The sequence below is a fragment of the Sapajus apella genome, unplaced genomic scaffold (assembly GCF_009761245.1).
Source record: "Sapajus apella isolate SASKATOON/1434 unplaced genomic scaffold, GSC_monkey_1.0 scaffold16, whole genome shotgun sequence".
Classification (NCBI taxonomy): domain Eukaryota; kingdom Metazoa; phylum Chordata; class Mammalia; order Primates; family Cebidae; genus Sapajus; species Sapajus apella.
Genome location: NW_022436956.1, coordinates 17,738,341 through 17,764,015, shown reverse-complemented (window position 1 = coordinate 17,764,015; position 25,675 = coordinate 17,738,341). Strand labels below are relative to the sequence as shown.

The following is a 25,675-nucleotide window of genomic DNA, read 5'->3' as shown; positions in this document are numbered from 1 at the left end:
AGGTATTAGCAACCAACCCAGATCCTAGGTGCTTTCCTTTTAATCTGGACACCCCACGTGTCTCCTGAAATCGTGTTCAAAAGCACACAGCCATATCCCCAAATAAAGTTCCAGTGGGTCAAAGGTTTTCGAAAAAAGGCAACCTATGAAAGAACAAACTATATAGGTAAATATTTATCAATTTTTCTAATCCTAAAAACAATGGCAAAATCATAAATGTAAATGATTGATAAGTTCAGCTTCTGTAAAAAGAAGAACTATTGTACATCAAAAACAGAATCAAAGGCTGGGTGTGGTGGCTCGCACCTGTAATCCCAACACTGTGAGAGGCCGAGGCAGGCAGATCACCCGAGATCAAGAGTTCAAGAGCAGCCTGACTAACACGGTGAAATCCTGGCTCTACTAAAAATGCAAAATTAGCCAGATGTGGTGGTGCATGCCTGTAATCCCCGCTACTTGGGAGGCTGAGGCAGGAGAATCGCTTGAACCTGTGAGGTGGAGTTTGCAGTGATCTGAGATGGTGCCATACTGCACTCCAGCCTGGGCAGTAAGAGTGAAACTGTCTCAAAAAAACAAAACAAAAAAACCAAACCAAAACAAAAAACCAAAATCCAGAATCAAGAGGCAAGCAATGAATTGGCAGATACTTGCAACTTATGTGACAGAAAATGGCTATTATCCTTAATACGTAAAGAACACTTATAAATCAATAAGAAAAACATGAGAAACCCAAATAGAAAACTGGACAGAGGACGTAAATTGACAATTACCCAAAGAAGAAAAATGTAGCTAATAAACATAAAACCTTTAAAATAAGGCACATGTATAAAAAAATCCATCTAACAAAAATAAAGCAGAACAAAAAAAACAAATGTGGGACCAGCATCGGTGCAAAGGACAGTGCTGCTGGTCACTCCCCATGCGGGTGGAAGCATACATGGGTGCAAACACTCTGAAGGGCAATTCGTAAATCTGTATGCAGAACTTTAAGAATATTTACACTCTTTGTGACCTAGGAATTCCTATAGATATTTACCCTAAGAAACTATTAAAGTAAGTGCATAAAGACTTCTGTGAGGGATGTTCATTGAAGCATAATTTATAATGGTGAAAATTTGCAAGATACATTAAATATAGAATAATGGGAGACTGGTTAAATAGATTCTGTATAAGCAGCAATTCAAGACTGTATTTTAGGCCAGGTGTGGTGGCTCATACCTATAGTCCCAGCACTTTGAGAGGCTGAGGCAGGCGGATTACTTAAAGTCAGGAGTTCGAGACCAGCCTGGCCAACATGGTGCAACCCCGTTTCTACAAAAATACAAAAATTAGCTGGGTGTGGTGATGTGCGCCTGTAATCTCAGCTGCTTGGGGCGCTGAGGCAGGAGAATCACTTGAACCTGGGAGGTGGAGGTAACAGTGAGCTGAGATGGTACCACTGCACTCTAGCCTGGGTGACAGAGTAGGGTCTGTCACACACACCTGAAAAAATGTTTTAGAAGAATATCTGATGGTGTGGGAAAGCACCAACAGGTATTACATGAAGAAAGCAGATTACATAACATTATGTATAATATTATTTTAATTTAGTTTAATAAAACCCCTCAAAACCTGTACTATATGTACAGGTCAAAGATTGAAAGATTTATATACCAAAACATCATCAGTCTTTATCTGTAGGAAGTAAGAGTACAAGTAATTTTTACTTTCCTCTTTATTCTTTTATATGTTTTATAGATTTTCTATGATAAAATTGCCTTATTTTTATAATCAGTGAAAATGTATTACATTATTAGTAAAATTTCTGTCAGGGTTCAATGCAGTCCCCAGGGTGTAACTGACCTGTAGCCAAGGGCATACACACTCTTTCCTGAGGCTTCCACATGTACCGGGTCATCCGCTCTCACCAGCATGTGTGAGCACACACAGTCTCAGACATCTCCCTGTAACTCCAGGCTCATGCCACGGTTTTGCACTGTCACTGATACACGAGTGTGCCCTCACCCCTAGCACCCTCTCCTGGAGCTGTCTTTCATAAATGAGTTTGTAGTGAAATTGTTTGGAATTTGGAATGTATTTGTGCGAAGTGATAATGTCACACATAGTGGTTAGGTCCCTAGGTCCCCAGATCCCTCACTAAGTTCAGTTCCCCCCCAACTTTTGACCCCAGTCCCCCTACAGGAATGAAGTTCTTATTGCATCAGCAGGCCTTGTGTGATACTGTCTGATGGGAAATCGCAAGACATGAAGAGGATGGAGGGAGGTTCCCGATGTCTCCAGCAGCAGGAGGAGGGGATCGGGACCAGGGGCTCTGTTCTGGAGCCCAGGAGAGGATCCCTGAAGCCTGAGTTAATGCGGAGGCGAGGCTCCCGGACACCAAGCCCTTGGAAAAACTTCATTATCAGAGGAGAAAATAAATGCGAAAGTCCAAGCTAGAGAATGACTACCCTCTCCCATCAATTAAGGAAAGGAAGCTTGCCCAATATCAGAGGCGACAGCATTGCCAGGTCGCTGCTGATTCATTCATCAAACAGGTATTCCGGAACCTGGATGGTCCAGGCACAGTGTCCTGAGAGCCTAGAATGTGTGCGTGTGTGTGCTGGGGGCAGAGCTGGGGGGAGAGGAGAAAACAGAGCAGAACACATGGCTGGAAGCTTGCCTGAAAAGCACCAAGTGTCTGTGCTCATGTGGAGTCACTGGCACTCTGATCCCCCATGAGTGGGGGTGTGATTGGCGTGAGCACCCAACAACGGTGAACACCTGCAGACCCTGTGACCTAGTGATTCCTTTCCTAGGTGCACACCTGACAGAGATCCATGCCCATGAGCACCCAGAGACACGCACAGGAATGTTCACAGTAGCACCACTGGAAGAATTCCAAACTGAAAACTGCCCCAAAGCCTTCCTTCCATCAGTAGATACTAGTGGCTAGCACAATGGTTTAATAATTGTAACGTATGCACTCAAAATCTATACAGAAGAATGAATGCGCTATAACCACACATGACAATGTGAATGAAATTCAGAATAATGTTGGGTAGGAGAAGCTGGACACATGGTATGACTCCATTTGTACAAAGTGCAAAAAGAAGTAGCACTAATCTATGTTATTGAAGTCAGGATGATCGTTACCCAGGAGGAGGGGCAGGTGGAGGCTGCAAGGGCGCATGGGGGTCCAGGGCGTTGTAATGTCCTGTTCTGTGCTCTGGGTGCTGCTGCTTGGGTGGGTTGTGAAAATTCGCGGAGGTGTACAGTGATGACGTGTGTGCACTTTGCTGCATGTGAGGTAGTGGCCGTGAGGATGGAGAGGAGGGGCCGCAGTCACTGGGCTTCCCCTCTGGTAATAGAACTCTGGCCTCACTGGCGGGGAGCTGGGCCAGCTACCACTCAGACGGTAATTCAGAAAGACCACAAGAAAGCAGACAGTATAGGAGGAGATGATGACACAATTACTGAGCAATTTCAGGGCAGCTTTCCTGGCAGCCAAAAGCTCATGTGCAGATGCTCAGGCTGATGCCCAGTTGTTGATGGAGCGGGGAGTGGGCCTCCTATTCCTGCTTCTCCTCCTTGCTCCCCCAGCCCTGAGCACATCTTCCTGACAGTACTCCTGGCCCTCTAGTGTGCTCCCCTCTGCCACCCACCTCCACTAGACTGGAAGCCCCTTGAGGGCAGGTATCTGCTCCTGCTCCTGTACCTAGAACAGGCACACTCTAGTCACTCAGCAGGACTTCGTGGTTGACTGGCTGGAGACGATGAAAGAGGCAGGGGAAAGGATGCATATGATGGGATGTAGTGCATATCCCGCTGCTCCCATCTCCATCCTCCCTTCCCTCTCTGTGGGGCCCTTCTGAGCTTCAGTGGAGGGGCTGCACTAGCCCCCTGCCCTATGTCTGGCCTGGGGGCTGCCCTCTCCGCTCCAAGGTTAGGGCAGATATTGTAGTCTCTCAGTTCTCTCCTCTTGCCTGAGACCAGGCCCTGGACCAGAGATACCTGTGTCTTCTCTTAGCTTTCCCCCGTCTTTCCTCTCCCTCAGCTTGCTCCTTGTAGAGGCACTCATGCAGGGCAGAGCTCCGACAGCGCCTCCAAGCCCAGACCCACTATGTTGAAATGCCATTCATTCCCAGAGGCCACAGACCAGCCTGGGGACCTGCTCTGAGCCTCTGTGAGCCGGAGCAGGAGAGCTGAGGCTGGCTTCCCTGCACCCTGCCTGCTTGGGGATGACCCGCCTGACTAAAAGGAGCCTCCAGTGCTTGTGACACTCTTATGGCCGCTGGAACAGAGGACTGACCCAAGATGGACACTGAGTAAGGCTTCGGCCACTTTGGGTGGCCAGACCCTATTCTTATCTACGAATCCAGGCAGAAGCTCAGATACAAGCAGCCTCAGGGCTTGGCCTGGAAGCCAGCTGATCTACAAGGTCCCTTTTCTTTTTTTCCATCCCCTTCATCATTTGGCCCTGAACTCACTTACCGGCTGGCCAGACCCGGGGCTGGAGCAGAAGATGGTGTACTTGCGGATCACCCCGTTGGGCTTGGTAGGGGGGAGCCAAGACACAACCACACTGCTAGCTGATGAAGGGACAGCTTTGATGCCAGCAGGGGGACCTGGAACTGAGCAGGGAGAAGGCCTCGTCAGTTGAGAGAAAGCAGGAGCACAGCCTTTGGGAAAAATGACAGTTGGGAGAGGGAGGCAGGTCAATCTGGGAAAGCTTCCTGGAGGTGGCACCCTTGAGCTGTGGTTTAGAGAGGGAGGGTCCGTCCTGTGTGGTAAACAGGTGGGAGGAGAAAATATCATTTTGGAATTGTAACAAAGTCTCTGAAATGGAGGTCCTGGGAGCCCCAGCTTCATAACTGTTTTGCCAAAACAAGGAGGTAGCATAGGCAAAAGAGAAACAGAACCTATCAGGAATTCATCTTGATTCCTCTGACCTTCACCCCTGACCCCACACTCTTACTAACTATAAGCCTGTATTTAGGGGGAAAACACACAGCACCTGGCACTTTCCCTTTCTTGGCCTGTGAGTTTCTTGAAGCTGGGACCACAACCTGTTTACTGGCATGGGCCGGGGGCACAGGCCTTGGAGTGCTGGCTGGGTACTTTCTGGAAGAAAATCTACCTTAGAAGTGACTAGAAAATCCATCCTAGGTGGATTCTAACTTTTTTTTTTTTTGAGACAGAGTCTCGCTCTGTCACCCAGGCTGGAGTGCAGTGGCACGATCTTGGCTCACTGCAACCTCTGCCTCCTTTTGACCCCTGGGGTTCAAGCGATCCTCGTGCTTCAGCCTCCCAAGTAGCTGGGACTACAGGAACTGGCCACCACACCCAGCTGATTAATTTCTTCATTTTTTAATTTTTAGTAGAGACGGGGTTTCACTATGTTGGCCAGGCTGGTCTTGAATTCCTGACCTGAAGCGATCTGCCCACCTCGGCCTCCCAAAGTGCTTGGATTACAGGCGTGAGCCGTGGCGCCCAGCCAAATTCCAACTCTTATGGACTATAATCTCCCCTCACCCTCCCCTCAGGGCCTGTCTCACCTAGCTGGGACCCCAGGGCTCTGCCTGGGAGACTGGAAGCTTCCTGTTCTCAGCTCATATTCCCTGTCCTCATCTCTCCATTATATGATTGTGTACTTGTTTTCCCTTCTAGAAACTTTTATGATCTTTTGAGGACAGTGATAGCATCCTATTCAACTTATTTTACCTCTCTGAGCCTTCATCTCCCTATCTATACAATGGAGATAAGAACTACATTAAAAGGTTGTAGTGAGAATTCATGCTAATTAAAATACTGGCCAGGTGGCTTACACATGTAATCCCAGCACTTTGGGAGACCTAGGTGGGTGGATCCCCTGAAGTCAGGAGTTCAAGACTAGCCTGGGGAAACCCTGTCTCTACAAAAAATACAAAAATTATCTGGGCATGATGGCGTGTGCATGTAATCTCAGCTACTGGGGAGGCTGAGGCAGGAGAATCACTTGAACGTGGGAGGTGGAGGTTGCAGTAAGCTGAGATCACGCCACTGCACTCCAGCCTGGGCAACAGAGCAAGACTCTGTCTTAAAATAAAATCAAATAAATAAAATAAAATAAAGCACTTAGCGCTCTTCTGGTCCTAGGCGCTTTGGGAACCGTGGCTTAGGTGCAGACATGGCCAAGTCCAAGAACCACACAACACACAACCAGTCCTGAAAATGGCACAGAAATGGTATCAAGAAACCCCAATCACAAAGATATGAATCTCTTAAGGGGGTAGACCCCAAGTTCCTGAGGGACATGCGCTTTGCCAAGAAGCACAACAAGAAGGGCCTAAAGAAGATACAGGCCAACAATACCAAGGCCATGAGTGCACGTGCCGAGGCCATCAAGGCTCTCGTAAAGCCCAAGGAGGTTAAGCCCAAGATCCCAAAGGGGGGTGTCAGCCGCAAGCTCAATCGACTTGCCTACATTGCCCACCCCAAGCTTGGGGAGCGTGCTCGTGCCCTGTCCCAACCTATATGCCATTGTTGTGTATTTTATTTCATAATTTTTTAGTTTTTTGAGATGGACTCTCACTCTGTCACCCAGACTGGAGTGCAGTGGCATGATGATCTTGGCTCACTCACTGCAACCTCTGCTTCCCAGTTTCCAGTGATTCTCCTGCCTCAGCCTCCTGAGTAACTGGGACTATGGGCTATGGGCACTCACCACAACAATGCCAGGCTAATTTTTGTATTTTTAGTAGAGATGGGGTTTCACCATGTTGGCCAGGCTGGTCTCGAACTCTTGACCTCAGGTGATCCACCTGCCTTGGCCTCCCAGAGTGCTGGGATTTCAGGCATGACCCACCATGCCTGACCCCATTGTTGTTTATTTTAATTCTGTATATACATCATTATCATCGATATTTTATGCAGTCAATATTAATTTAGATTTACCCATATAGTCACCACTTAATTTCTCTGCCTTTACTTGCTGCGTCACTGAGCTTTCTCCTAGGATCATTTTCCTTCTAGTTAAAGAATATCCTCTGATCTTCTCTAGGGCAGGCATGTTGGTGATAAATTCTCTCAGATTTTATTTGTCTGGAAATGTCTTTATTTCATCTTAATCATGAGGAATAGTTTTGCTAGGTATAATATCGTAGGTTGGTAACTGTTTCCCTTACATATTTTACATATATGCAAATATATCATTATCCTTTTTTCTGATTTCCATTGTCTCTGACAAGTTAGCCACAATCTTATTGCTTCTTCTTTGGAGGTAATCAGTCTTTTCCTCTGGTTGCTTTTAAGATGTCTTTCTTTTCTTTATCAGCTTTAATGTGATGTGCTTAGGTACAGTTTTCTGTTTTTTTTTTTTTTTTTGTTGAGGCAGAGTCTCATTCTGTTACCCAGGCTGGAGTGCAGTGGTGCAATCTCAGCTCACTGCAACCTCTGCCTCTGGGGTTCAAGCAATTTTCTGCCTCAGCCTCCTGAGTAGCTGGGATTACAGACGCCTGCCACCATGCCTGGCTAACTTTTTGTATTTTTAGCAAAGATGGGGTTTCACCATCTTGGCCAGGCTGGTCTTGAACTCCTGACCTCATGATCCACCTGCCTTGGCCTCCCAAAGGGCGGATTTCTTTAATGTGTGACAACAGAGTTTGTAGAGCTTCTTGAATTTGTGGCTTGATATATTTCATTAGTGTGAAACATTTTCAGACATTTTATCTTTCACCTCATTCTCTTTCTCCTATTTTTGGGATTTCTTCTTACTGCATCCTCTATGTCCTTGATGCTCAGAATGCAGTCTGTGGATCATTACCAGCATCACCTGCGAGTGTGTTAGAAATGCAAAATCTCAGGTTCCACCTGAGACCTGCCAAATCAGGACCTGAATTTTAACATGATTCCCAAGTGATCTGTATACACACTGAAGTTTAATGTTTCTTGCCTGCTCCTTTAATTTTTCAACCCATTTGTCTTTCTGTGCTTCATCTGGATATTTTCTTCTGCCTATATTCCAATTGACAAGTTATATCTTCAACTGTGTTTAATGTGTTATTAAATCCATCCACTGAGTTCTTAATTTCATGTATTAGGGTTTTTTTCTTCCTAGATTTTCTATTTGATAGTTTCCAATTCTCTGAAGTTTTCAGTTTTGTCAAGCATAATTATCTTAAAGTCCATGTTTGATAAAACCCAAGTTTGAAAACTTTGTGGATCTGTTTCTCTTTTTTTCCCCTGATGGCTTTTGTTCATGTTGTCCCATTTTTTTATTGTATGCCAGACACAACATTTGCAAAATAGTTTGTAGAAATAATTTATGGCATATGCTGATGTTATCTTCCTAAAGAGAGGATTCATGTTTGTTTCTGATAGGCACCTGCAATCTGGGCACTAGCAATTTGGGGTCACTTCAGTTCAATTTCCAGTATTGAGATGATTTGAAGGTGAGCTGTGTGCTTTTGGTTCACTTTTGCCCTTAGAGTGGCATCCTTTATGGTCCCAACTCTAAGTGAGGGGTATTCACCAGACAGGCCCCCACAACCTGGCAAGCCCTGACCTGACCTCCAGTTCATGTCTTTCTAGTGCTGTTCAGCTTCTCGGCCACTGCCTCCAGATTCAGCAAATGTTCCTTAGGGAAGGAGCCGTTCCAAATGTCAGGTTCACCTTTGGGGCCTCTATTTTCCCCTGGATTCTGGCCCAATGATTCTTCACTCTCTTGCTAGCTTGCTGATGCCTTCAACAGGTGTTCTAAAAAGTAGTTTGTCCATATTTCCTAGCTGTCCTCAGCAAGAAGAATGGGTGTAAGTTGCCCAATCCACCCTTGCTGGAGGTGGAACCCCTCTGATATGTCTTTCTAAACTTGTCACTGCCGTTCATCCTCAGTGATGTTGCCCTCGTATATAACTTTCTCATTTCTGCCTACACAGGTTCTAACTGGTCTCTCTGACACTAGTCCTTATTACCCACCTTTTGCCTGTGATCAACAAGAATTATCTTCCTAAAACATGGGTCTAGTCATGCCTCTTCCTCAGTTAAAGGTCTTTAAAGTGGTCTAAAATTCAAGTCAATTTTGCACTTGGAGGTCATATTGCCAGGTTGGATATTCACAGGGGAGGCTGAGGGGTCATAACTAGAGCCCATGAACTGGGTCCAGCTAAACCAGCCTGAAACCACGCTCAGACTAAGGGGTCTGGACTCAGTAAATAAACCTGAATTTATGTTTGCATTTTGTTCTTCTAAATTCCTTTCGCTTTTTTCTAAATTTCCTGATAATTTTTTTTCTTTGGAAAAGTGCAAAATCCTGAGGGTGGGGTCATGGTGTCTTCAGATGAAGGTATTTGCCTAAGTTCCCACGGTGGGGGTGGAATTGGATCACAGACCTGTCTGCTTTCCCAGGCCAACTGAGTCACAACTGTAATAACTTCTACCTATGACTGGGAGAGCCTGGCGAAGCTGGGGTGGCTGCCACCCCAAGTTATTACAATTACTACTCAGTTGGCATGGGACTGACTAGTAATTGTAATAACTGATTACATGAGTAATTATGTAATTACTGAGTAGTAATTGTAATAACTAATTACTAATTGTAACAACTAATACAGTAGATGACTCTCCCTTTCTTAGGTGGAAGTTATTACAATACTACTCAGTTGGCATGGGACTGAATGGTAATTGTAACATCAGGTAGTTGGCTGCTGCCCTCTGCCATTCCCTCCTAGACCTTGCAGAGAGAACCTCACTTTTGCTTAAGTACCTGAATTCCTCCACACTTCAGAGACAGCTGTTTCTACAGCCTACTCTAGAGGGTATGTCATGTTTGGGGTAAATAGGCCATGATAATTCCGTTTCCTGTTTGGTGACTGGCTTAGCAAGAGGCACGTGGCCCCACTCTGGCCAATGGGAAATGATGATAAGTCTGTTGAGGGGTTTCTGGGAAAGTTGCTTCGACTCCCTAGAAAGGCATGCCCACTCCCTCTTCTCAGTCTGAACTCTGTCTTGCCTGGTGTGATGCCTAGGGCTGTAGCCATCTTGAAATCATAGCGGGGGCAGCTGATATTTAGAGGATGGCAGAGCAGGAGGCTGGGAACCACTGACTTAACCAACCTTGGAGCTGTCCTACCCAGGACTTCTTGCTATGTGTGATAATTAATATGCTTATTGCTGAAATCTGTTTTCACTGACTTTCACGACAAAAAGCTTCCTAACACACACAAGTAGTTTGATGGACAGTATAAAGTATATGGAGACAAGAAAGCCTAGATTTGCTCCTGTTAGCTGAGTGGCATTTGGAAAGTAGGTTTCACTCTGGAGGCCTCAGTTTACTTGCCTGTAACATGGAAATAATGCTTACCTCTCAGGGTTCTTGGGCGGGTTAAGTCATGTTATGACTGCTATTCTGGATAAGATCTCATCTGACACTGGGTTCTTTGTGGCCTGGGCTTCTCCTTGGAGACCCTGATGCCCTTACCTGAAGCAGTCATTTCTTTTTTTTTTTTTTTTTTGAGATAGAGTCTTGCCCTGTCACCTGGTGGCATGACGTCGCCTCATTGCAAACTCCGCCTCCCAGGTTCAAGTGATGCTTGTGTCTCAGCCTCCCGAGTAGCTAGGCTTAGAGGCACGTTCCACCACGCCTGGCTAATTTTTTGTATTTTCAGTAGAGATGGGGTTTCCCCATGTTGGCCAGGCTGGTCTTAAACTCCTGACCTCAGGTGATCCACCCACCTCAGCCTCCCAAAGTTATAGGTGTGAGCTGGGATTACAGGCGTGAGCTGCAGCGCCCGACCTGAAGCAGCCATTTAATTGCCAGCACCTCGGTAACCGTAAAGCAACTGCTATTTGCTAGTACCTGACATTTCAGATGTTCCACTAGTCGTTGATGAGGCATCACTCTCCCCATGTTATGGTGAGGAAACTGGGTTTCCGGAGGGTTACGTGACTTTGCCATGAAAGCCAGTTTGGGGCATGTACTTCCGCTGTATTTATCAGCGCCCTTTCCCTGCTGCAGTGCCGCCTCCCAAAGGGGAGGGGCAGTGCTTCTTTGGGGCTGGGCTCCTGTTGTTTACAACGGTGCAGGGCTCTGGGGCGGAGAGCTGAAGGCTCCTTGCAGGTGAGGGTGGTGCTCCTAGACCTCTGGGTTCCTCATAGGGCCTTGCCTTGATCAGTTAAACAGGTGGAGGCGCTTATGGCTCAGACCGTGCATCAGAATAGGAGGCAAGAAGAAGCGTGGGGGCCCCAGGGGCTCATTTCTGGAGGCCAAAAGGTGCCTAAGTGTGGCCCTGAGGCCTCATATGGGACCAGCCTCTAGATGCCATCTCTGCTCAGTCTCCACACAAGAGCAGGTGGCTCTGCCCGGAGCTGTCCCAGGAGGCCTTGATGGGAGGATTAATGACAGGAAAAGTAGGGCAGGCAGGCTGGTAAATATTGAATTGCTCAGAGCTTAAGTGGAGAGGGGGCCTGCTGGAGGGGAGAGGGAGGGAGAGCAGGGAGATTAAGCTGAGCTGGGAGCTGGTCCAGTCACCGGGCACTGGGCAACACGGCGGCTTGTCCGCCACCGCTACCAGCCCGAGTCGCTCCTTTTCAACATGTCAAGCCCTTCTAGCGCCTTTGAGCAAATTGTTTAGGTGGGACCTAGACTCTGGGTCTCCACGTCCCTTGAAAAAACTAAGGGCGGGTGGGGAGGGAGCCATCATGGCAAGGGTGTGACTGGCTTCTGTGCCTGCTGCGTGCCAGTCGCTTGTCACACCTCTTCTTGTAACAGGGCACCTGGCCTGGAGTGCTCACCTATGAGACAACTAAGTGATGGAGCTGGGACCGGGAGGGGAAGGAGGTGGTGGGGCTGCAGGCAGGAGCCCAGAGCTGTGTGCCGTTCACACATGGACCTCCTGGACATGGCGTTCCATAGGAATGGTGGCCCCTGGGGTCCTGCAGCTCTAGGCCTCGGTGAAAGCCTGGTCCCTCTGGCCTGTTTCCACTTGGGCTAATTTCACGAACCCAGCCTCCCCTTTCCCCTGACCTTACTGTGTCACCCTGTCCTTGAGTCTGGCCCCCTGCCTCTGGCTTTCCTCTAGTCCTGCCCCATGAGGGAGGGCTTTGAGATCACCCAGCTCCAAATGGAGACATACCCCCATCCCTGCCTTGACAGTCCAGGGCTGGGACCATGCTGTGGCCTCTGTGGGTGACTGTGAAGTCCCTACCCCAGGATGTGCTGAGTGATGCTCCTGCTCCCCCAGCCCCCACATCTGTATCCAGAGGAAAGCAGGCTGAACCTCGCAGGGGAGCCAGTGCCTCATGGGGTGGGAGGAGAGGGTTTCTCCGGCTTCTGACTCAATGCTGCAGAGAGCAGGTGTGTGTAGGGGGGTGCGCGGGGAGGTGCGGGGAGGTTCACAGTTGCTTCTCCGCTCATGCGTGAATCCCAGAGCATTTCCCCAGAGTCCTCAAGGCCACCCTCCAGTGACTCGAAGGGCAGGAGAAAGGACAGTACCCTGCTCTCACTCTGCCTCCTGGGGTGGGGTTGGGGCGAGCAGTGGGCGGCAGGGCCAGCCCGTCCCGAGGAGAGGGCTGGACTCACCGTCCTCCTTGGTCTGGATGTAGAGTACGCTGCTGCGCACGCCGTCCCCCGCCTGGGTGTAGGCCAGCACCTGGACGCTGTAGTTGGTGAACTTCTCCATGCCCCGCAGCTCCACCCGCTCCCGCGTGGTGGTGATGTTCTGCATCTCGCCCCACTCTGCCGGACACCAGCAAACTCTGAGGGCCCAGCTCTGCCAGGCTGTGGCCCCTGCTGCCACCCCTGCTGCAAACTCTGCTCACACCTACGGCACCGGCTCAGCCCTCCACTCCATGGTGGCGAGGACTGGAGGGTCTTTCACCACGAGGTACCCAGGAGCAGATGCAGGCCACTGCCCCCAGGCCACATCTCTCTATGGGGCCCAGTGAGGGCGAGCCACAGATGCTGGCCTGGCCCCGGCCTCAGTTGACCTTGCACCAGCTTCACCTTGCTACACTCTGTAAAACGCCTCTCTCTCCAAATGACCTTTCTCCCTCCTGCCACCTAACTCCCTTCCCATGGGAGAGCCTGGAGTGGCTTGGACCTGGATGGAGGAGGTCCTGTCCAGGAGGGACAGCTCAGCAGCCACTCTTCCTGCTGCCCAGCCACCTTTGGCTGCCAGACCTCCCTGGGCACTTATTGACCCAGGGATGACGTGTGACAGGCTGAGGCTGCCTCCCCTGCCTCTGACTGCTCCTGAACTCTCAGCTGGGGTAAGGGACTGAGTGACCTGTCTGCCTCCTCCCCACCATTGGAGACACCCAGCCATTCCCTGCACAGAAAGCCTGGGTGAGGCTGGTGGAGACGACAACCTCAGCCAGGAAGGGCGGGGAGACTCCTCAGACTCACGGAGGACGCAACATCCCGGCCCGGCAAGGACCTTCTCATAGACTCTAAAGAGGAGCTTAGGGAGAGGGTCCCTGGGGGCCAGAAGCGTAGAAGGAGGAAAAGGGACAGACTCTGGAGCCTTCTGCTAGGACTGCTGGGCTTTCAGAAAGACAGGTTCGGCCACAGGCTGGGGAGCAGCCTTGTAGATATGAGTGCCTGGAGACCCCTTCCCAGCACCTCACTGATGGTCCAGGACAGGCAAAAGGTCAAGGCGGAAGGTCTGGCCAGGGAAGGCAGCAGCTGCTGGGGTCCAGAGGGCAAGAAGGCCGAGCCCAGTGTGAGAAGACTCCAGGAGAGTGCAGGAGGATCCTCAGGGGCTGGAGCAATAGGGCTTTCCTCTCCTGGAGTCAGAAACCAGGCGGGCCTGTCCACAACTGGAGCCAGAGAAAGACTCAGGAAGAGGGCAGCATGGCCAAGAGTCCAGCTGGTCTTTGGGGATTACCGAGGCCAATACATTCTTTAGGGGCTGAGCTGGGGAAGCCCGCGGGCTTGGAAAAGAGGAAGTGAGTTCTGGAAAACAGGGACCACCCTTTACTTGGCTCCACACAGATATGGATGTAGTGAGGCCACATTGTGAGCAGTGGGGCCTGGCACTGCCCAGCAAAAGAACTAGGGAGGCCTTCAGACGGCGCACCGTGAGCTACAGCCTCTGCTTTCTGTGGGAGGGAGTGGGGGTGGGGGTGGGGAAAGACACTTCCTGTGGCAGGTCCGGGCAGAGCAGAATCGGGATGGGAGAGGGGACTGTGAGTGCTGGACAAAGGACTGTGAGCTGGGTTCCAAGGTCCCCCAGGAAAGAAGAGAGGACCCAGGGGGCTGGGGGGCAGGAAGTGCAGGAGCCGGGTGGGAGGCAAACTCATTTTAGTCCTCTGTGACCTACTGAGGTGACTAATGCCTTCGGTGGAATATTTCCATAGTCTGGGACGCTGGTCCTCTGGCCTGTGTGAGCTATAAGCCTCCAGGTCACGTGAGGTCCGTGTAACCAGTGGGAGGAGCTTGGTGTGCCTCCGGGATGCTACTCAAGTGTGTTGCCCATTCCAGGGCGAGGAAGCCATTCGAAATTTTGGGCCGTCTTACTGGTTTTTCTCCATTTGCCATTCCTACCCCCCAGCTCCACTGTGCGCACCTCTCTGCCCTTTTCTGGGTCCCGGGCGGCTTGCCTGCACAGAAAACACGCCTTGCTGCATGCCTGGCTCCAGCTGGGTTTGGCCAACGGAGGCTCTCCCTGGGTTCTGGTAGCCCTGCTTCCTCCCTTCCCGCTTGGCCTTAGGTGCTGATGGCTTCCTGCTGGTGCTGGTTCCAGGTGCTCACCTCCCTCCTCAGTCCCTTCATTAAACTCTTTGATCGCCCCATTTGAGTGTACTGACCGCTCCCCAAATGACACTGACTCACACGGCCATAAAGGCCTAATATCAGCACGTTAAATTAGGAAAGTCAGTATGCCCCTATCATGCCCACAATACTTCCCCAAACACACACTGTTGTCTGGGAGTAGCTGGGTGTCTCCTTTCCTCACCAGAGATGCCACCCTGTGTACCACCGCCCCCTTGCCTCTGGCTCTGACCCCAGGTGAACACAGAGGTGTGCCAGTGAATCCTGAGCCTCTTCCTCACTATCCCCTGGCCCCATGGCCATTATTGCGCCTTGTGGCCTCCCCGTGTGGAGAAGAGGGGACTGCCCTTCCTCTTGCCATGCTGTAGGAGGATGCTCAGCTCTAACTATGCCTGGAAGCAGACCCCACTGATCCTGCACCTCTCCCGTGAGGCCCAGCCATCAGTCCCAGCAGACTCACCCCCATCAACGTAGAGGGACCAGAAGATGACCCGATAGCCTTTGAGGACGCCATTGAGGGTGCTGCGTGGGGGCTCGGACCAAGAGATGACAGCCACGTCAGAAGTGATAGACAGGGCCCGGACGTTCTCAGGGGGCTGGCTGGGCACTGCAGGGGTGGGGGGAGAACCAAGGGTCCAGTCAGTCTTGGGTGTGAATGGCAGCATGGCATATGTGTCCCAGGCCAGGCCCTGCAGTCCAACCAGAGGAGTGTCCAGTTAGACAAGTAGAGGGACCTCCTGACTTGAGGATCCTGAGGGTTGGGGCAGGGAGGCCGGGAACTGAACCAAGTCTCCTTGCCTGGAGATTGAGGCAGACAGAGATCTTTACAGACTGGTTCCTTGCTCTCTGAGCAGCACATTCCTGCTTCTGGCTAAATCCTGGCGAAGAAGGGATGAACTCTGAGCATGAGTCCCTGGAAATTCCCCAGTGGGCTACCACAGCCCAGGAGGATCCTGCTTTGATGAATGTGATGGACCTGGAAGGCCACCAAGCCAGCCCATCATCTCATCTGATGGCTGCCAACCCCTCTGTGTCATCTGACTGGGGGTCTGGGCGAAGGCCTGGTTCTAGGGACTCCTGTATCCTTGTGCCAAGCTGAAGGGAAGGCAAAGAAGGGAAGATGACCTCAGCTAACCCTGGTGCAGGAGAGAGGCTTCCACTGGGACTTTTGGGACCTCTGGGACCATTAAACCTTCGCCCTTGCCCTTGTACTCCAAAAGGCCTGGAGTGATGGGAAAACACTCTCTGGGACCAGCTTAGGTGCGCCACCCTCTCCCTCTGAGATCCACCTTTGAGTTGAAGCTGAGGCCCACCCTCCTGGGTGTGCTGCAGTGCAGCCTGCCCCTTCTGAGGTGACAGGTCACAGGAACTCCACACCCTGGGATCCACCTCAGCTTGGGGGAGCTCTGGTGGCACTTCCTGCTGGAATCCGAGGGCCAGGGACAAAGCACAAGATGAAGTCTGCTTCGCTCCGGCTGGGAGAAAGGAGGCTCAGGCTGGCTGGAAGGTAATTAGATCCTGTTGCCCCACAAGAGGCAACTCTAATTTTTATGAGCATTTAAATGATAATACATCATCCTAACGATCCTCTTTGAGAATGATTATTGTTTCATATTACTTAGGTGTAAAAATATAAGCACCATGTAATTAGGGACCCAGTGTAATAAACTAATACAGATCGCCTGTTCGAACAAAATGAAGGTAATATAATTATGGAAAAGACACTATTGCTAAAGTCGGGGCCCTTGAATACCCCAGGAGGAGTGCTAATATTGCCAGGAAACGATCAGGATCTGACAGGCTAACGAGGGCCTTAATTAAGTATGAAAAACAGCTGAGCAAATGCTGCTGGAAACTTTCTTCTCCCCTCTCCTTTGTTTTGAAAATGACTCCATAGCCCATGCTGATCTCTCCCTGTTGGAAATTCCAGGGACTCCCCACGAGGCAAGGGAGGTGGTGTTTTGACAGAGGCCAGAGGTGGGCCTGGCTTGCCTCTGCCCATGGCCCGGGGGGTGCATGGTAGCTTAGTGTGAGGGGGGGCAGGCTGGCCTCCGCTTGGCTAGGCTGGGGACAGCTCTTCCCTGGACACGCCTTCCTAATGCCTCCTGCACCTGCCTCACTTGTTCCTGCATCCAGTATTGCTTCGAAGGAAAAGGGAGGCACAAGGTGAAGCTGGAAGGGTATGGGATTCAGGGATTTTGATCCAGACTCTGTTATTTTCTGGATAGTTGGTTCTGGATGGGTTAACCTTCCTGAGCCTTGGCCTCCCTTCATGGATAATGGTGCAACTCTTGGTGCTATGATTCCCAAAGGTGCTCCCTGGACAAGCAGCATTACCTGGGAACTTATTAGAAATAATACCTCCTTTATTTATTTATTTATTTATTTTTAAGAGGTGGGGTCTTGCTGTATTGCTCAGGCTGGACTCCTGGCTTAGAAATGAACATTCTTGGCCCTCATCTCAGACCTGCTGAAGCAGCAGCTGGAGGTGGGAGCCCAGCAGCCTGTGTTTCTCAGACCCCCAGGAGGTTCTGCTTTGTGCTCAGGGCTGAGAACCACGTGTTAGGGCACTGTTCAAATGAACATTCCTGGCACTAAGAGGAGACAAGCTGATCTTCCTCAATCCAGCCAGGCCCGAGGCCAGCATCGCACGGTGGGAAGTGTGGAGAGGGGTAGCGGGGTCCGTGGTCTGAGGGCTCGGTTGTGGTGCGGCTCTTCTTCTCTGCCACGTGCCTCTCTCCTTCTTTCGGTTCTCCCCTTTCTCAGGTGCTCGGGGCTCTGGGGCTGTTGAAGTTGGCCCCATCTGAAAGCCTAGCTTTTGCTCCACAATCATGAAACGAGAATCTCTGGGGTTGGAGCCTGGCATCAGTATTTTGAAAGTTCCCCAGATAATGCCAACTGGTAGCCAACGTTAGGAACCATTGGTAGGAGTGAATCTACTCTCAGGTGTTTCTGATCTAATGTGTCCCTGTCCCCAGGGTGCTGCATTTTCAGAGACGAGGGACGGGGAGGGCATTGCTTGCTCTGAAGGAATGGCTCTTGAATGGTGAAATGCTTGGTCTCCTGATGGGAATGGGGCACTGACATTCTGCTCTGTGAACTATTGGGGCGGGGTGGGCAGGCTCAGACTCAGGGGCTTTAGTCTCAGACCCTAGTTTTGGGTTGGGGCATCAAGAAGGAAGCTTGAGAGAATGCTCTGCTTCTTCTTTATTCTGCTCTTTAGGGGTCAGAGGTCATCCTGGTCCTTTCTCTGAGAGCATCAGGGGCCATGTCCTTTCTCTCAACCTCGCGCAGGCTCAGGTACCAGCTGGCGTCTTTTCTGTGCTGGGAGAGCCGGCATGTTCCTGCTTCCTCCTAACCCTCTCCTCCTGGGGAGACTGGGCCCTTTGATTACTAATCAGAGTGTGGGGTTCTCTCCAGTCATGGAAGAATGAAGACTTAAAAAACTGGGCTCTAAATCCTCTGCCACATGCGCGTTAGGATTTCTTAACTCCTCAGCCTCATCTCAGCTCTTAAAACAGATGGTGGGTAGGTTCCAGACTAGAACACAAAAGCAATTGGCTCCTGCCCTCTGCCCAAGAAGTTGTAAAGGAGGAGAAATAAGACACAGGGGTAGAGACAAGAGAGAGGGGTTAGGGTGCCAGGAAGAAGGAGGAAGGCAAAGGGAGAAGTATGGATGGGGAGACAGGTGGACAGACAAGTGCTCAGACAGGCCAACAGAGCATCGGCCAAAAGGATGGAGAGACCTGGTATGCTGCGTGGACCATGTGTCCTTCAAGGAGCCAATGGACACAAGGAGATGGTGGGGATGCAGGGAGCCTGTGTGGACCACAGGACCAAGATGGAGCCCAGGGGAAAGCGGAGGGACCCACAAGCCCTCTCTGGCAACCCTGGCTCTGCCCTTGGGATCTGTGCCCACTCCCTTCTGCTGGGGCCCTCACCATCCTCCAGAGTGGTGGCATTGATCTCGCTGGATGAGGGCCCCGTGCCAGCCCTATTGAAGGCCTGGACCACCACACCATACTGGGCGAACTTCTTGAGGTTGTCCAGGGTGTAGACCTCGCTGTCCCCTGTGGCCTTCATCTCCACAATGCTGTACTGCCCGTTGCTGCCGGGGCTGTTCTCTCTGTAGCCGATCTGGTAGCCCCGGATGACGCCATTCTGCAGCTCCTTCTTGGGTGCCTGTGAGCATGGGGAAGGGGCAGGGACAAAGACACAGCGACACTCTGAGATGATGCTTAAAACCAAAGTCAGATCATGTCACACCTCTGCCCCCAGCCCTTAGAAGGCTCCAGTCTCATTCAGAGTGAAAGTCAAAGTCCTTACAATTGCTACACAGCCCTGTGTGACCTGACCTCCCGTTACTTCTCGGATCCTCTCCTATGCCCCTCACTTCCTGCCCCCCCAGCACTCTGGGCTCTTTAACCACATCCTCATCTCAGGGGAAATGCTCCTCTGAAAGTGCACACCCTCCCTTCTGCCGTGTCCTTGCAAAAATACCCCTTCTGAACGCGGCCTTCCTTAGCTCCTTATGTAAGACTGCTCCCTGCCTCTCTCCGGCACTCCTAAGTTTTCTTCCCGGTTTATTTTCCTCCACAGCACTTAGCATCATCTGACAGTCTATAAATTTCACTTATGCATTTGCCTGTCTGCCTGCATTAGAACGGAAGCACCGTGAGGACGCGGAGGAAGGAGCTTGCTTTGTTACTGTCGCACTGTCCGTGTCTAGAATGGTGCCTGGCACACAATGGGCCCTCAATACATATTGAACAAATGAATGAATGAATGAATGAATAGGGATATCATTTGGCCTGGGTTCAGGGACCTAGGAAAAATGGAACAGCAGACAAAAAGTAATCAGATGGAGAGGGAGGTGAGCAATTAGTTTGAATAAAGAGAAAGAGCCCCAAGATACCACTTCGCATCCATTAGGATGCCTTTTATAACAATAATGGAAAGTAAGTGGTAGTGAGGATGGAGACATGGGAACCTTGTACATTGTTGGTGGGAATGGAAAGAGGTGCAGCTACCGTGGAAAAGAGTTTGGCAGTTCCTCAAAAGGCTAAACATAGCATTACCATACCATCCAGCAATTCCATTCCTAGGGTTTATGCCCAAAATCATTGAAAACAGGGATTCACAGAGATACTCGTACACCCATGTTCATAGCAGCATTATTCAGAATAGCCAGAAGGTGGAAGCAACTCAAGTGTCCACCAGGAGATGAGTGGAGAAGCAGAATGCAATATAGAAATACAATGGAATAGTATGCAGCCATGAAAGGGAGAAAACTCTGACATCTGTCACAACATGGATGAACCTTGATTGAGAATTAGGCCAGACACAAAAGGACAAGAACTATTGTCTGAGTCCAGTTATGAGGCACCTAGATTAGTCAAAATCAGAGAGAAGAAAATAGAGGGGCCGGGTGTGGTGGCTCATACCTGCAATCCCAGCAGTTTGGCAGGCTGAGGTGGGTGGATCACTTGAGGTCAGGAGTTTGAGACCAGCCTGGCCAACATGGAGAAACCTTGTCTCTACCAAAATACAAAAAATTAGCTGGGTATGGTGGCACATGCCTGTAGTTCCAGCTACTCAGGAGGCTGAGGCAGGAGAATTGCTTGAACTTTGGAGGCGGAGGTTGCAGTGAGCCGAGACAGATAGAGCGAGACTCTGTCTCAAAAAAAAAAATGTGTTTTTTGAATAGAGCTTTCATGGGGAGTTCATGTTCCAACGGGTGCAGAATTTCAGTGGGAGAGGATGAAAAGGCTCTGGAGGTGGCTAGTGGTGATGGTGGCACCTCGTTGTGAATGTGCTTACTGCTATTGAGCTGCACACTAGAACATGGTTAAAATGGTTAATTTTAAGTTATATGTATTTCATTAAAACTAAAAAAAAAAAAAAAACTTTGGGAGGCTGAGGCAGGCAGATCACGAGGTCAGGAGATTGAGACCATCTTGGCTAACACGGTGAAACCCTGTTTCTACTAAAAATACAAAAAATTAGCCAGGCATGGTGGGACGCGCCTGTAATCCCAGCTATTCGGGAGGCTGAGGCAGGAGAATTGCTTGAACCAGGGAGGTGGAGATTGCAGTGAGCCAAGATCATGCCACTGTACTCCAGCCTGGGCAACAGAACAAGACTTCGTCTCAAAAAAAAAAAAAACCTAAAGAAAAAAGATCCCTGACTTTCACCTGGATGGGCGTGGCCCTTCTGGGAATGCTAAGGCTGCATTGCCCTAGACACCATGGCCAGGGACTGGGGAGTGGTAAGGGCTGAGGCCCGAATGAGCCCTGGATGGAGGCACAGAGATGGCAAGGACTTGGAAGTTAGAAGGGGTTGGTGGGAATGAAGACTGACCCTAGTCAGTCAGGCGAATGCAGAAACTCCACTGGCGTCAGTCTGGGCCTGGAAAACCCTCTCACCCCAGGTTCGAACCCTGATACACACGCAGCCAGATGCATGCACGTGCACGCGCGTGCACACACACACACACACACACACACGCACACACACAGACATCCCAGTATATCCATTCACACCCAGAACCAAGAACACATACCCAGACCCATCAAAGCAAACATCTTAATCCACACCCCCACTCCTGATTAGATCCACAAACAGAAACTGGCTCCTTTAATGACCAGGCCTGCCCATCTATAAATTGAGACAGAACACCTACCCCAGTGCATTTAAAACCAGCTTGAATCAGGGTTTTAAAGACAATGAAGTTAATTTAAAAGCCCACCTTTTATTGTACTAAAAAATAGTGAGATCAAAAACAATTAAGTTAGTACAACAGCCCTACTGCTTTTTTTAGTCAATGAATGTTTTAAATGAACTGCATTTTTAAGCTCACTGTTAACTCAATAAAATGAAGTTTTTAATTTAACATAATTGTTCTGAATTCACTAAATAGGTGTGTGTCTCTGTGTGTGTGTGTGTGTGTGTGTGTGTGTGTGTTTAATTGACTTGACTTTTTGTTGCTGCTTGAATGTTTCTCTCTGCACTTGGGTGGTCCTGCTTGCTGGTCTGTAAGTGGACACATTTTAATATTTGGGTCTTGTATCTACACATATATTTGTGCGCACACACACACACACACACACACACCATTACAGATATAAATGTGTCTTCAAGAGCCTGAGACCTCCTTCTTCACACTGACACCTATTCTCATGTTTCATGTACGTATATCTATACTGACACACACTGAATATCATTATACTATGCCACAGATGCCTACATGCCCAGAGCTATGTATACCATGATATACATTTGGCACAAAATCAAATCTACTTCCAACCACATCAACATATACTGACAGGCCTCAGACAGGCACGCAGGCATGCCCCAATCCATCCATCCAGATAGAGTCACATCTTTATACAAACCTTCATAGATCCTTCCTCCCTCCTTCCGCTCTCTCTTTTCCTCTCCTTCTCTGTCTGTCTCTCTTTCTCCTCCTCTGTCCCCCTCCCTAAACAGCCACACGCAAGATTTAAATCAATCTTAACAATATTTCTCTGAAGCATTAAGAAATCGATAGGACTGATTGCAAATTTATGTCATAAAGCAGGGGCGATCCATCTCGCGGAAAGAGTCTTAAAATGAAGTGACTTATCTTCAAGTGAATCTTTATTTTTCATTAATCTGTTTCTCAATGTTAAAAAAAAAATCCCCTGAGAAGTCAGCCCAAAATTTATTGACCAGCTGGTTCATTCTGAACTTCTAACTTTCTAATCAATTTTATTTTTCATTATGAGACTTTGGAGAAATAAATCTGATTCTAAATTTTTATCGACCTCTGGGTCAGAGCTTTGTAGACCGACGTCTCAGTATTTTACATATTTATTCATCCCTGCTCCCACCTCCTGGCTAGGATACAGGTCCATAGAGAGGATGCAGCCAAGAGTTTGGGATTGGATGCTGGGCCTCACCCCAATTTCTGAGGAGAGCCCTGGAACCCAGATCTGAATCAGGAGAGGAAGACTGGCTCCAGGTATCCACTAGGTGGGCTGCCACCAGGAGGGATCAACTGCCCAGCCCCCTCACTTTCCTCTCCGTCATGCCTCTGGGAGGAAAGAGCCAGACTGCCGCTATGTGTGTGAGTGTGCTGCATGCACATGGTCTTACGAAAAATATCACTAGGCCCTTCTGAATCTCTCTCATTCTCAAGTCTACCTTTTTAAAGAGCCCGGAAGACGGACCCAAGCATGTGGGCTTTTCCTATCAGGAGGAGAGTCAGACAGTCACCTTGGACAATCGGTCCCTGATGGAGACGGGCAGCCCCCAAGCCCCACTGTTGAGATGGGAAAGCTCCAGGAAGAACACAGACGGCCCTGAGAATGCTCTCTGATCCAGAGCCCTGTGCAGTGGCTGTGGAGGGAAGCCCGGCTGGGGCTGCAGGCTGTGCTGAAGTCTGAGCCCCGTCTCTGCTAGGCAAGCCACCTCACTTCTTATCTCCATGGCCTCCTCTGGTGAAAGGGGATAAAAGTGCCTTCTCTGGCTGCTTCCCAGGAATGAAGAGAGGGTCAGATAAGTTGGTAGAGAGAAAGCACTTGGAGACTGGAGGATGCAGTGAGACAGGAAGCCCCAGGATTGCCGGCCCTTCAGTACCCAAGGAGGGGTTTGGTGGTAGGGCCAGAGCTGCCCAGGGAAGCATTTCTGGGTCCTGCTCAAGGTTGTTCTGTTTTGTTTCCCTGCCCAGCTGTGGAATCTCCCCAAAGATTTTTCCTTAAGTAACAGATGCTTCAGTCACCCCCTATAGTTTACAGGTCTTTGTCCTTAGAAATGGCTGTAGCACATACTGGTCTTTTTTCCCCACAGTTCCTCCACCCTCAGAGATAGGGAGGGCAGTTATTTTCATCTGATGTTAGAGAGGAGGAATTTGGCACAAAATCGAATCTACTTCCAACCTTATTACAACACATGGGGTTTGGAGGATGGGCCAGCATGGCGGAGGAACCATTTCCCCCCCTTGACACTGCAAGTTTTTCATCTCACCCCAGGCAGAACCTCCATCAGAGAACCAGGGAGGAGAGGCAAGTGGGGATTATTGGGCGGGGGTGTGGGGGACCTGCCGTTTGCCTCCCTCTCCGTCCACCCCTCAAATCTTGCTAGGTTTAGTGATAAAACAGGCATGGGCATCATATAAGACCAGAGACTAGCAAGCCTGCTGGGAACTTCTGTCCTGGATTGAGGAGAGAGGAGGTAAGGACACATTCCAGGGGAGATGCCTTAGACACACCTACCTTCCAGGTCACCTGGATGCTCTGTGAGGTCACTGGCTGCAAGGTAACATCCATGGGTGGCCCATCAGGAGCTGAGCAGGGTATCGGGAGAAAAGACATTACAAGTCAAGACTTGGAAGAGGAAGGAGTTCTATGTTCCCACTCCCATCTTCCTGAGCTGGAGGGCTCCTGGGCAGAAGACAAAGCTCAGATGCAGATAGCAGAGAACTTTTGTTTGAGTTCCCCTGAACGTATTATAGGTTTTCAATTTCCCCTTCATTCTCCATAATTTGCTGAAAATGTAGCAAACAATGATAATAACATAATACTGTACATCCAGTAGGATGGCAAAAGTTTTTAAAAGTTGAAGAGTATGAAGTATCTACTTCATACAAGAATGTCTAGTGGCAGGAACTCTTATCCTCTGATTATGGGAGAGAAAATTGGTATGATACTTCAGAAAACATTCTAGGATTTTTTTGTGAAAGATACAAGTATTTGTCTATTTGATGACTCTGTAATTCTACAACTGCTTCTATCCCCCAGAGAAGCTCATGAACTCTTATACTAGCATACAAGAACACTTATAGAAGTATTTTTGTAATAGCTCCAAGCTACAAACAACCTAAATGCCCATCTATAGTAGAATGGAAAAACCCACTGTGGTATAGCCATATAATGGAATACAATACAGCACAGAAAAAGCATAAACTATATAGCTATGCTAATGACATGAATGAAGCTTGCAAAAGTAACATTGATCAAAACAAGCAAGACACAGAAGAATATATGAAGTATGGTGTCATGAATACATTCTACTGGGAAACAGGCAAAACTAAACTATACAGTTTATTGCATATACACATTGTGGTGACAGTACAAAAAAGAAAAGCATGAAAATTAGTATCACAAAAGTCAGGATACTGATTACTTCAAGGCGAGGGGTGGCATTATGACCAGAAAGGGGTACATGGGGGACCTCTGGCATGCTGGCTAATTGATAATAGATGCTGGTTATACTCATTGTTTACCTTATGCTTGCTTATAAAACTGCACATAAATATCATGTGTATTTTTCTGCATTTTTTTTTTGAAACAGAATCTTGCTCTGTTGCTGGGCTGGAGTGCAGTGGTGCAATCTCAGCTCACTGCAAGCAACCTATGCCTCCCAGGTTCAAGCCATTCTCCTGCCTCAGCCTCCCGAGTGGCTGGGACTACAGGCATGCAGCACCACGCCTGGCAAATTTTTGTATTTTTAGTAAAGACAGGGTTTCGTCATGTTGGCCAGGCTGGTTTTGCACTCCTGACCTCAGATGATCCATCCGCCTCAGCCTCCCAAATTGCTGGGTTTATAGGCATAAGCCCCTGTTCCCGGCCTTTTCTGCATTGTTTTATATTACATGATAGCAAAAGAAAATAGCAAGAGAAATCTTGTTTAAACTTTCAGGAAAATTCCATGATGAGGGTCATAGAAAATGATCCAAGCCCTAGTACCCCATCTTTTGCAGATAATAGGTCTTTCCAGATGCTGGGGAGAGGGGAGTGGGGCAGAACCATGGAGAGCTCCCCCAAACCCAGTATCTGGATCCCCACCTGGAAAAGGGTCAAACAGAAGAGCCTTCAAAGACCCAGAGGCGGACACAAATGTCTGTTAGGATGCTTTTCCCCACCCCACCCCCTCTAACTGCAAGCTCATTGCCAAAGAACAGGATTGATG

At 49.3% G+C, this 25,675-nt stretch overlaps 1 protein-coding gene and 1 long non-coding RNA gene across 2 annotated transcripts in view; one reads left to right on the top strand and one right to left on the bottom strand.

Annotated features, from left to right (window-relative positions):
* Window positions 1-25,675, bottom strand: part of DSCAML1 (DS cell adhesion molecule like 1) — a 363,815-nt gene that overhangs the window by 17,897 nt on the left and 320,243 nt on the right. Inside the window, 5 exon segments of the mRNA XM_032285387.1 lie at window positions 4,471-4,610; window positions 12,533-12,688; window positions 15,186-15,332; window positions 18,667-18,907; window positions 23,980-24,050. Of these exon segments, the coding sequence (XP_032141278.1) occupies window positions 4,471-4,610; window positions 12,533-12,688; window positions 15,186-15,332; window positions 18,667-18,907; window positions 23,980-24,050 (755 nt within the window).
* Window positions 6,090-25,663, top strand: LOC116556223. Its single transcript, XR_004270890.1, has 3 exons — window positions 6,090-6,473; window positions 10,990-10,994; window positions 25,650-25,663. It is a non-coding gene; the product is annotated as an uncharacterized LOC116556223 (long non-coding RNA).